The sequence below is a fragment of the Corythoichthys intestinalis genome, chromosome 9 (assembly GCF_030265065.1).
Source record: "Corythoichthys intestinalis isolate RoL2023-P3 chromosome 9, ASM3026506v1, whole genome shotgun sequence".
Classification (NCBI taxonomy): domain Eukaryota; kingdom Metazoa; phylum Chordata; class Actinopteri; order Syngnathiformes; family Syngnathidae; genus Corythoichthys; species Corythoichthys intestinalis.
In genome coordinates this window covers 35,499,515-35,511,679 of record NC_080403.1, presented here as the reverse complement: position 1 = coordinate 35,511,679, position 12,165 = coordinate 35,499,515, and the positions used below count along the sequence as shown (strand labels likewise).

The following is a 12,165-nucleotide window of genomic DNA, read 5'->3' as shown; positions in this document are numbered from 1 at the left end:
CTATAGTACATGATATAGTTGGGTAGTATGTGTTGACTGAGAATGAATGAGCCACTCTGACTAAGGTGGTTTGTTTGAGATAGATTGCTTCTCGCTGAGCTCTGAGCTTTGGAAAAAGTTAAGCCTCTGTGCGTTCAGTCAAAGGACAGCCTGTAGAGTGCACACCAAAACCAATGAACACACAGCACTTCCTGAAAAATTTAAAGGTCGGGTGAGTCCGAAAATCTAATGGGTTCTTACTTGGTCCCATGAAAACCAGGCCAGTGGTTGCGTAATTCTGCAAATAAACCCAGTTACACAGGAGTGACAATATAACCTCAGGGCAGTCAACACATGTGGGAGAGAGTCTGTGTGTGATGAAGATAATTCTAAGAGCACACAAACAACACGCAGCCTAGATAATAGTATTTTAAATTAGCAACAACTACTTGGATGCACTTTTGATCAAGTTTTGTTACAAGAAGTGCCCCTGCTCCTGGGTGGAGCTAGTAAAATCCAAAAATGAGAAGTGTAATTGAATACCCAGAGATCCTCGAGTGGTCACATCATTGGCCCATATATGGAATTGATTATGAGATGATAAAGATAATATTATTAAATTAAGAATATATGACATTTAGAGCGGTTCTAGTACCTCAATTTTATTTAATCATACACTAAGGATAGTCAACTAACACTGACTTTGTGTAAAACTGATATTGGCAGGCCTTTTCAAATCAGCAAGAGTCCACCTATATAAATACTTAGCTACTGTACCTGCATTAAAATTACCTTTAGAACTAGAAAGCATGAGCTAGAATAGCTTATGGCGAACAACACAAACATGACTGAAAAAGCAGTTTCTGCTCTTGCACTCCTCTTTAAAAGAAACTGCTGTACTTTAAGGCAAAACAACTGTTGTGTTTGACAGAACAATATGTCGATAAGCTACCATAGCAGATTCATTGTGCATTAAGCCCCCCAAATATTTTTAATTTGTCCGTTTTACCATGAAAACCCCCGTTGAGACATCGCGCAACCGCTTTTGTTTCAACCCAGCCATAAAACGAAGGTAATGAGTTATATTTATTATTCAAAATGTTTGTCGTTTTTAGCTTAGAATCATTAATTGATGTCTCATATTTCGTTTAAAAAAAAAAAAAAAACGACTTTAAAAGATTATCCACTAACATATTTTAAACAAATAACGTCACAATGAAAAAAATGGCGTCTGTAAAAAAGTCACGGCTATCTATCTCATAACTATTGCTTAATTGTATTTTTTTTTGTTACTGTCGCATTTTCTCCGATATGTAAGATGATAAATAATCGATCCAAACAAAGAAATTAAAAAAACGCTTAAAAGGGATTATAAATGAAAAAGAAAATCTTGACCACTCCTTGATGTTTGCAATTTCTGCATTGCGACCCTTGTTATATTACCATGTTTCACCCATACAATACCCCAAAAATCTAGCTGTGGTCATTCACATCTGTGTCTTGACACTCAAAGATACATGCGACGTGGAGTTTTTGGATCGAAACAAGGTAAGTGCGAGATAATATCTCTTTAAAGTCATGGCGTCTGTAATTCCACTCTCGCGTGCTCTCACCTCCAGATAGGGTTAAACTTTTTTTTTTAAATGCCCTCCTGTTCAAAATTTTTCCCCCCAGAAAATTGAGGTTTTAAGCTTTCCAATGATGTATCGCACGTGCATATTGGACAATTTTGAAAGTTGGCCAAATTGGGGGTCTAAGAGCTGAACTTCAAGTCCCCTAAGAGTTTTCCGCCCTATCAAATTTAATCATTATGATGAGAGTGGTAAAGCAACTGCCAGTGAAAATGCACTTTGAGTTTAAAGGGGAAGTTCAGGATTTTTGACATCAGGCTTAACCTTCGAGTTAGTGAGGGTTTAATTAGTCGGTGGAGTTGTTTTCAACAAATTCTGTGTAGTTTGTTAGTTATTTGTTCGTTTCAGGGCTCCGGAGGGGCTAAGCTTGCGTGAGTCAATTGGGCCATGATGTTGATAGTGTTGGTTATGTTTTCAGGATAAAGTTATTAAAACTTATCATTGCATGTCAATAATTGCAGTATGAACAGCAACATTTGTAATCCCTAAACTCTGCAGAGGAGCAGGGGGGAGTGATATCACATCATTTTTTTTCACTGCTGATTTTTTACGTCGTAGCCAGCAGCAAGTAACCAGTTTATATTGTTCCTCGTTCTTCATAGGGAATATGTGGAAACTTTCCTTCGCCCATTTCTTCTGTCCGTTTCCATAGCCTCTAAATGCAAATGTCGCCATGTTGCAGGCAATCAGTTAACTCAGCAGACTGAAGCTGCTATTCGAGGAAGGTGGAAAGTCAGGGTTTCCAACCTCCTATTTGGAAAAACATCATTGGAACGTCTCCGCTATTTGATTGCTTACGAGAAAGCAGGTTTGTCGGAGGTCAAAATGTCTTTTGATGGCCAAAATAAAAAACAACTTGTCGTGATCAGCCATCTGCTGTTTACATTCGCTTGAAATGCTTTGAGGTCGCAACTGGTACCCTCCGAGCGGGATAAGTCCAACTTCCTACCTTTCTTGAATGCAGCGTGAGCACAAGTGGCCGAAGCACTCCTCTCTATTGTGGTCGTATTACGCATCTAAAAAAAATAGTACCTGCAGAATAAAATGAATTACGGCAGTTTAGTGTGACAATGTCTTTGCCGCATGGGTGTGTTGGAACAATGATCTGTGTTTTGATTTTATTTGACTATGTTGGATCTGTTAGTACAACTGTATCATTTTTAATTGGCATGCTAAGTTGGCCCCATTGACTCGCGTTAGCGTAGCTACTCCGGAGCCCTGAAACTAACAAATAACTTGCAAACTGCCCGGAAATCAAGTGTTGTTAAAATAAACTCCACCAACTAATTAAACCTCCGCTAAATTGAAGATTAAGCCTAATGTCAAAAATTCTGAACTTCCGCTTTGTTTGTATTGTTGGTTTAGGCGCATTACCTCTACTGCCCCCTGGAGTGGAGGAGGACAGGGCTCTGACCTGGATTTTTTATTTAAACGCAAACGTATTCGCCGTCTGACTACGTGCACCAAACCATGATGCCCAAACTACGACGGTACAGGACGAATACAAATACTGTTACACTCTTTTAATGTACGTATATACGTGTGTACCCAAGGTGCAGGCTGTGCAAAGATGCTCCGGAAATAGTTCATCACATCGTAACAGGGTTTAGGATGCTAGCTGGATCAGTGTACATGGAGAGGGATAACTAAGTGGTTTGGATACTAAACAGGAAAATCTGTAGCCAGTGCGGAAAAGAAGTGCCCAAATCCCAACGGGCCACACCACTCAGGCTGGCTGAAAACAATTAGGCTAACTACCGGTTTAATGCTATTTTATTTTTTTAAAGTAAAATGACATCACGAAGTGTGATGTGACAGCAAGGTACACAGACATCAGTCATCTAATATACTAAATACTGACCTTCTTCCATATGGGGATGAGGAGGACCAGCATTATCAGGACTTTCTCAAACATCATGATGAGAATGTAGAGAATACACTGACCCAACCATGCTGTGCATTGGATAGGCTCGCCTAAACAACACAAAAGAACATCAAAATAAAGTAAGGTATTAGACTTCTTTTCTAATTGGGAGTCCTTGGTTAAAAATTGAGGTCCAGGTCATTTTACATAAGCCAAATTTGTAGTGAAAAGGTACCGCCATTTATCACTAATCTATCCTCGCATAATTTTAATTATTACAGTGAATAGGTTGTTAAGGTTCTGTTGGGAACTTAGAAACATTGAATGTTAGGACCATCAGCATCTTTGCACTTCAAAGCCATCTTCTCCTACCACTGTTCACCATGCTTTATATGTTAGGGTGACAATAAAAACTTATTAATTTCCATTTATTATTATTATTCCATTTTGTATTTATAATTCATTTGTTTTGCTATGTGTAATTGCTATTAGTAATTGTACTACCAGCAGTATTTATGAAGAATTTAGCATAGGTTTTTGGGCTTTTGAACAAATTGATCAAATTATAATGTATTCTGATGGGTAAACCCTGCTCGAACGAATTAAATTCGTATGTAGAGGTACCACTGTATATCTGTTCTGCAACGTTGGGAGTACTGATAAAGCATTGCAGTGCTTCCTGCCCTCTGTTGGACATAAGTGGCATTAAAAGTATCCACTGCAGGACACATACACACACACACACACACAGACCCATGCACACACCTCACCGTATTCACCAAAGCGGAGAGAGTCCCATTGCCTCCACTCCACAACTGCACTGATGGCTCGTACGCCAGCGTAGATGAACAACATGCCAAGAGTGGCATCCAATAGAAAGTTAATGAGGTATCTAGGAAACAATGATTAGTTCTAAAGTGCCATCGAGTCAGGATGATGTTGATTCACCTAATGCACAATTTTACATTACACACACATTGGAAAAAAAAAGAAAAAAAAAGGGGGGGGGTGACTTACAGCGAGCAGGGATCCTCCTCAGTAAGGTCTGAAAGGTAAACATTAGCAAAGTGGATGAAGAGCATCCCAATAGCCTGTTTGGAAGTATCCAGGAACCTAAAAGGCAAATTATATTCTTTCAAGTATTGTTGTGTTATTTGTGCACGATGAATCACAATGCTCAGCAATATGACTGGCAGCTACATCCAGGCGGACCACACCCAACAGTAGAACATCTCTCATAGTAATGTATCAGCCATTCATATTGAATGCATGGACACTGCAGAACCTTTGTATGATTTATAATATTGTGGGCTTCATTCGGACAAATCTGTGGAATATTTGCACCAAAGAACATACCAGATTTTCCAGGGTCTCCTCTCATGTTTGGGCTCCCGAAGGCGTTTCACTGTGCAGAAATGAGATATGATGCACTTATTGTGATAAAGCAACTGATTAAACATTTTAAAATGATATATCGATTCTTGGCAGCATATCGATAATGTTTGGGATACAAAGTATCGTGATACATCACCATTTTGATATATTGCCACACCTCTTATATACAGTGTATCACAAAAGTGAGTACACCCCTCGCATTTCTGCAGATATTTATATCTTTTCATGGGACAACACTGACAAAATGACACTTTGACACAATGAAAAGTAGTCTGTGTGCAGCTTATATAGTAGAGTTCATAGCCACTGTACACCACATATCAAAGAAAACAATTGTTAACAATATGAAAAGTGACCCATCAGTAGGCCTACACAATATATTGTTTGAACATCGCCATGTGCACATACAAAATAGTCCCATCGCAGAACGCGCGTTTTTTGTTTTTCATGAACATGTAAACTTTTTTGCTTCCTAAAAGCAGCAAGTGAGCAGAGACATGGCCCTAAAATATAAAGCAGTATTCATCATTCACAGATGAACTCCCTTAGCCAGGATTTGAAGTATTATATGAATGCAATGTTGTAATGGTGAGTCAACCAGTCTTCCCAAACACAGCTATTCAAGTCATCAGGTGAAAATTCCTCTCATTTTAATGTCGCAATTAGGCTTATGCCGGTTACCGGTTTAAAGGTTTACCGTTGTATGAAAACGTCATGGTTTCAAAACCACTAAAATTTTCCGTCATAGGTATTCGCTATTATACATTTCCCAAAAATGCAGTGTCTTGGAGCGGCAGCGCTCACCCCTCCCTCTCCGGTTGTTGCTGTGTTTTGTGACGCTAGTCTGCTATAGACCCCAATCACGTTACGTCACAACTCCGCCCCCGACTGGTGCCGCCATATTGTCCGTCAGCTCATCGTGTTTACATATTACCGCTACGTAGATTCCTCCTATTACTGCGTTTTTCTGCTTGTCTAAGGAATCACCCACCACCTAGTAAATGAACCCAAAAACCTTCCTGATAATCGTTAACATTGATTAATCAAAATGGTGAAGGCATGTGTGGCGGTTGGTTGCAGTAACAGAGAAGATAAACCAGGCATGAAAATGGGTCAGGGGTTAAAAAGGTGAGAAGGGTGTGGAGGAAATATGTTCCAGTACACTGTACACCCCAACAAAATATTGAGCTCTGTCGACCCACACTGTGTTTCAGTAGGGCCGTGCAGAGACCGGTGGAGGGGCGGGTGCTCGTAGATCAAAAGGGGCACATGAACAAGTATTTAATACACCTTAAAACAACATAACTTCAATTTTAACCAGCTTTAGATAATAATTGGCTGCGACTGTGACATACTTTAATTGGGAGGGGGCAACAGTGAATAGAAATCAAAACTGTCATCCACACTTTCTGGCTGTGACTCAGTCAGTCTAGCTCTTTTCTTCCTTCAACCTCTGAATCAAAACTTCCTTCCTCAACTTGTTCATCTGATAACAAACCACATCAGATGGTCACTGAGCCACCAACAGCACAGTTTTCCTCAAAACTATTACTTCATTATTATCCATACTTAACAACTCTAGCACCTAATGATTAATAAAGCAATGACATAAAATCTTATAGAAAAATAACATTGTAATAGTGTTTATAATTGTATTTAATACCAGACTATCCTTGCAAACCTGTTCTTACCAGGTCTGCTATTCACCCAGCTGATGAGGTATCCGCTGCCTTTAGCAGCCTCATCCAACTCCTTTTTTTATCCCTCAATCTCCTTTCCCTACGAGGCATGTCCATGTAATGAAATATAAATATTTAAAAAAAAAAAAAAAAAAAAAAAAAAACTCCCCGGTGGCTTTTAGTTTTAAAGCTTTCTTAATTTCTTTCTCTCTCAATAACGATGGAGGTAGATTTGTGTTTTTATTATTCAATCAAAAAACAAAGTTACTTCTATCAAAAACAAAGTTGCTTCAATCAAAATAGTTATACTTTTAATCCCAAAAGTCACTTCAATAAAAAACATTGTTTTGATTGCAAAATAAATTTGAGACAAAAAAAGCATTTGAAAACTATTTTTCTTGATCGAAACAAATTTTTCCATTGAAGTAATGTTGTTTTGCGTTTGGGCCACATTTTGGCTAGGACATTTGTGTTTTTATTATTCAATCAAATAAGTTGCTTCAAACAAAAAATATATATAAAAAGAAAAACTTTGCACATGTGTCAATCACCGTTTAACAAAGCCTGAGAGGGTTTGAGTAGACTCAGTATGAAGCATTTAATAAAGCCAAGCATTTTCTTACTACTTTATTCTTGTTTAAAAATAATTCGGTGGGGCAGTAACATGTTTAAAACTTATCATAATTCTTACATTTTGAAGTGCTTGAAAACCATTTATAAATGATACTTTGGTGAAAAAAGTGAAAAAACATGTCTTATATATATGTATCTTTTTTCCAATGTAAAACCTGAATAAATACATTGAACACACACACAAAAAATGTGGGGGGGGGGGGGGGGGGGGGGCGCTACTTCGCGGTTTTCACTTATTGCGGCGGGTTCTGGTCCCCATTAACCGCTAAAAACGAGGGATCCCTGTATTTCTGAAAAGCTTTAAGAGTCATTCCCACCACTCGTCGGGCCGGTGTTGTGCCGACACCGGCCGTCAGCTCAAGTCCCAGCCGAAAATAACGCGTCTAAGGCGGACGACGGGAGCGATGCGAGGCGACCCCTCAATCCGAGAGCATGCCGCTTAATTTGACTCAACAGTGTGTTTCTTCGTTTATATTACCGCTAAATACACAAGCTTGACGCCAATTTAACGGGAGCCATTTTTTTCATGGGAGATTTGGCTAGCTCTGGCAGTGTTCAACGCAAGCTGCAACGAATGGCATTAACTTTTTTATATCGCAAAATGTGAAAACGATTGAAACCATTACTCACCAAATTCAATCTGCTGGCAAATACAGGCAGGTGTGTATGCTGCGCTCTGGTCTGCCCCGGTGTGGATTAGGCCTGCTTTTTTGTTTTCGCAGCTTTGCAATGCAACCAAAGGCTCGCCGAGCACTCCTTGTTTCACATAAGGAGTGCGCGCGTTTGGAATAATGGCCCGCAGCTTGGGCCGATGATTGGTTCTCGTCAGCGAAGCATCTAGAAGGATTTGCTGACTGTCCGTGTCACTTTTTTAAAGAACCGATCAGTTTAGGTATTAAGTTATTCACATGATGATAATAATAATAATAATTAAATAAAACCTCCCGACCCCCCCCCCCCCCTCCCAAAAATAATTTCTCCTCGGATCGACGCAATTCATGTAGGTCGCCCTTTTTGACTTCAAAACGGCGAATTTCGCCGAAAGGTGAGAGATTTTCATGCCTGATAAACGGTCATTTTAGTAGTTGCTGTGTGCCCATTTTTAAAAGGGCAAGTCTCTAAAGCAACACGGTTTGTTTATCTCGGTCCATGAAGCCGTTAGACAGCGGCGAAAACATCAATATGATGCCAACACGATCGCAGACATCATCAGACGGAGACTAAGAAGCTCGTCGCCACGGTCGCGCAGCAAGAAGGTGAGCGCAACAACAGGTGTTGTGCCGAAAAATAGCCGCTCTGCGTGAAATGTCCCCCCTGACGGGTGCACCCACACGGAAACGACTTTCTTGTACCGTGAATATGTATTATTTTACTCTGCTTGAACTAATAAATGTCATACCTGTGTGATTGTCATTGGGATATGGTTGTGAAAACCTGTAGACTAATACATTTCTGTTCAAAGATGGTTATGTGGCCCAGTCCACGATTTGTTACTAAAATACAGTACGAATATTTTGTGTAATTTAATTATTTAAAACTGATCTAACAGTCATAAATCCATTTCTGTAATGCATCCATGAAAACATTTGATGTTTTCACGTCAGGGGGCACATTTCACGCGGGGCAGCTATTTTTCGGCACACACTGGCACGTTGTCGATCAAGTTTCATTTTACAATCTTGACAACGGTGACGCTCAGCTGACCAAATGTCGGTTTATATTCGGGCCGGTGCCGATTTTGGGTACCCAACTCCACATCGTGACATAAACTGGAATATGAATGGAAATTTTGTGGTCTCAGGACAAGCTCTGACGCATGGGACGGGAGGAGACATCGGTTTGGGCATCAAATATTGATCTGCCGACTGGACCGACCGAAGCTTTTCCAAATAACGGCTTTTATGCAACTCATCCAATGAGTTTACAGCGTCTTAAAGCACCAGGGGTTCCATAATTTGCAAGTGATTCTACCTTTAGAAACTACGATCAATGACAATACGGACACACAATGACGGACAATATGGCGGCACAATACAGCGATCACGTGATTGTGTGACGTTGGTGATTGGGGTCTATACAGCCAGCGAACCAAAAAAAAGAAACACTTCAAACACACGGCGTACTTTTCTTGAATTTATGGACGTCTCAAATCATGGTTAACTGAAATAAACAAAACGAATACATTTAAAACGTTGTACAATAGTATTTTTACACGTGCGAGTAGCTTCATTAGCACAAACACAGCAGAATGTGAGGAAGTCATCCATGAACACCATGACAAAGTTCGCCAAAAACAAAACACACATTTTCCTTTTAAATTCAAAATACAAACTAACTAAAAATTTACAAAGACGAATGTTAGCCTAGTCTTAGCTGCGAGAGCAACTTCGTCGAGGTTATAAATCTCACGGCCACTGAGAACCAAGCTTGAATGAAGGAAAAGGGATAACATCAAAGATGCTATTTGGGGCAGATGATCTTGCGCTAAAGCACAAATGCACGTTCGCTGGACAAGGAGAGATCTCACTCCCAATGTTTTTTAGATGAAACCTTTACACAACAATATTTACATTTTAACTAACTTATACATTTTTAACTTAATAACTTCTTTATGTCTTTTTAACACAAAGACATGACATGTAGACTGGAGTTGACACAGTGGTTGAAAATGGCGAAATTTCACTTGAGCTTGTTGCCCCCTGGAAAAAAAAAGTCGTACAGTAGATATATTTTAATTTTATTTAAGAGTGTTTTTACTTTTATTATTTCATTATTTTTGTTCTTGCTCTAATCTTGAGCAACCTGAGCTTTGGCTGTGGGAAATCTAAGTTCTAGTGATTTTAATTTGATTTAGAATATTTGTTATGTTTTTTTTTTTTTTGTTTTTTTTTAACATTATATTCAGGTTCCAATTTGCAAATATGTCCTGAAAAATAAAATTAAAAAAATCTCGGAAAAAGTTTTTATTTTTTAACCCATACATCTCAAAATAACACATTTTGAAGCTATAATTGCAATAGCGTAATACTGTGAAATAGCAGTATTTTTGCTCAAGGTTATCGTACCGTCAAAATCTCATATTTGCACATGCCTAATCGCAATGCATATCGTAAACCCCCAAAAAGTTGCAATGTCAGTTTTTTTTCCAATATCGTTCAGTCCTACCCACCAGGACGAAATCCATCAGAAGTCGCAGGACTGCATTAACTATGCAGATATGATCAAGTTCCATTTCAAAACATGAACACCTCTAATTTTGTCTGTCGTGAAAGTGCTTGAGAGAAGTTCTTCCTCTAATCCCACAATTTGACACAGTCTAACTGGTTTTCTGCAAAAACAGACACCAACAGACAACAGAACTACAGACCAAAATTCTGCCCGGTTTTCTTTAGCAACCCGATGAGCTCATAACTAATTTAGAGGTGTCCTTCATACTTTTACACAATTTAAAATGACAACTAGGTTACATTTTAGCTAATTGTAACCAAACTACCATTTCATTTACATTTGTCCATCTACAATATAGTGAAACGTCAATGTTACTAAAGTTTTATTGTGTTTCATGAGGTGAATTTATACTCCAGGCTGTGATGTTATGTTGTGAGTACTAAAGTGTGACTTCAGAGAGCACACACCCTGTACACACCCTGGCTGGGATGTGTGAAGCTGGGCCTCTCTCCCTGCCACACACCGTACACTTCCTGCTCATACTGGTGCTTAGAGCAAAATTCATACTGAAACATTCCTCAGTGCAGTCTTTACAAGAGTCTACACTGTGATAGGACAAAGTCGTTTAGTCACACAGATTTCAGTGCCGTGCCAGACACTGACTTAATGGACATACAGCTCTTGTTAAGTGGCTCTTTCCAATCAGTTTCAAACTGCAATGCTCTCTTATTTTGGGCAGGCCAACCTCTTTAGCGTGTGTAAACGTTTACTAATGGAAAGAAGAAATGAAGTATACAGTGCTGGCCAAATGTATTGACATCCCTGCAATTCTGTCACATAATGCACAATTTCTCCAGGAAAACGACTGCATTTACAAATGCTTTGGGAGTAATATCTTTATTTATTTTGCTTGCATTGAAAAAACACAAAATGGAAAAAAAAAAAACTCTCATTTTACACAAAACTCAAAAAATGGGCCGAACAAATGTATTGGCACCCTTTGAAAAATCATGTGATGCTTCTGTAATTTGTGTAATTAACAGTATCTGTTACTCACCTGTGGCACATAACAGGTGGTAGCAATAACTAAATCACACTTGCAGCCAGTTAAAATGGATTAAAGTTGACTCAACCTCTGTCCTGTGTCATTGTGTGTACCACATTGAGCATGGAGAAAAGAAAGAAGACCAAAGAACTGTGTGAAGACTTGAGAAGACTGTGAGCAGTGTCATCAATAAGTGTTATGCCCATGGCACTGTGGAACGGAGTGTGGACTGTGGACGAAAAAGAAAAATTAATGAGAGATTTCAGTAAAACATTGTGCGGATGGTGGATAAAGAACCTCGACTAACATCGAAACAAGTTCAAGCTGTCCTGCAGTCCGAAGGTACAACAGTGTCAACTGAAGGGAATAGGTACCGTTCTCGCACACACCATATAATTCTTTGCATTAGTCTAACACATTCATCTAACTATAGTTTAGGCAGACTTCACTCCGTGCCCTTGAACACAGTAAAGTGAATCACCTTATCGGCGCTCATGAGGGGGAGAAGGAAAAATGGTACCGTTTCTCGTAGGCACCTCCTAACTGTTTGCATTACTCGAACACATGTAATATAATTAATCAGGGAATACTATCATTTCTCATATTTTTCTGTAGGACTGCACTATTCTAACACACGTCATGTAAAATAAATAGCACACCATAGTTTAAAGAAACAGAATAGATACACAACGCAATCTTATCACAGAAGCCCAACGTGTGTGTCACGAGCAAGATTGACGGACCAACTCTGGCAATCAGTTCTCCCGACAA

General features: G+C 39.2%; 1 protein-coding gene across 1 annotated transcript in view; it reads right to left on the bottom strand.

Moving 5' to 3' along the window:
• stimate (STIM activating enhance) overlaps positions 1-12,165 on the bottom strand; it is a 34,845-nt gene that overhangs the window by 15,824 nt on the left and 6,856 nt on the right. The window contains exons 2-5 of the mRNA XM_057846107.1: positions 4,831-4,879; positions 4,492-4,587; positions 4,245-4,366; positions 3,472-3,584 (exon numbers count right to left, since the gene is read on the bottom strand). Coding sequence (XP_057702090.1) covers positions 3,472-3,584; positions 4,245-4,366; positions 4,492-4,587; positions 4,831-4,879 — 380 coding nt within the window. The remainder of the gene's footprint in view (positions 1-3,471; positions 3,585-4,244; positions 4,367-4,491; positions 4,588-4,830; positions 4,880-12,165) is intronic.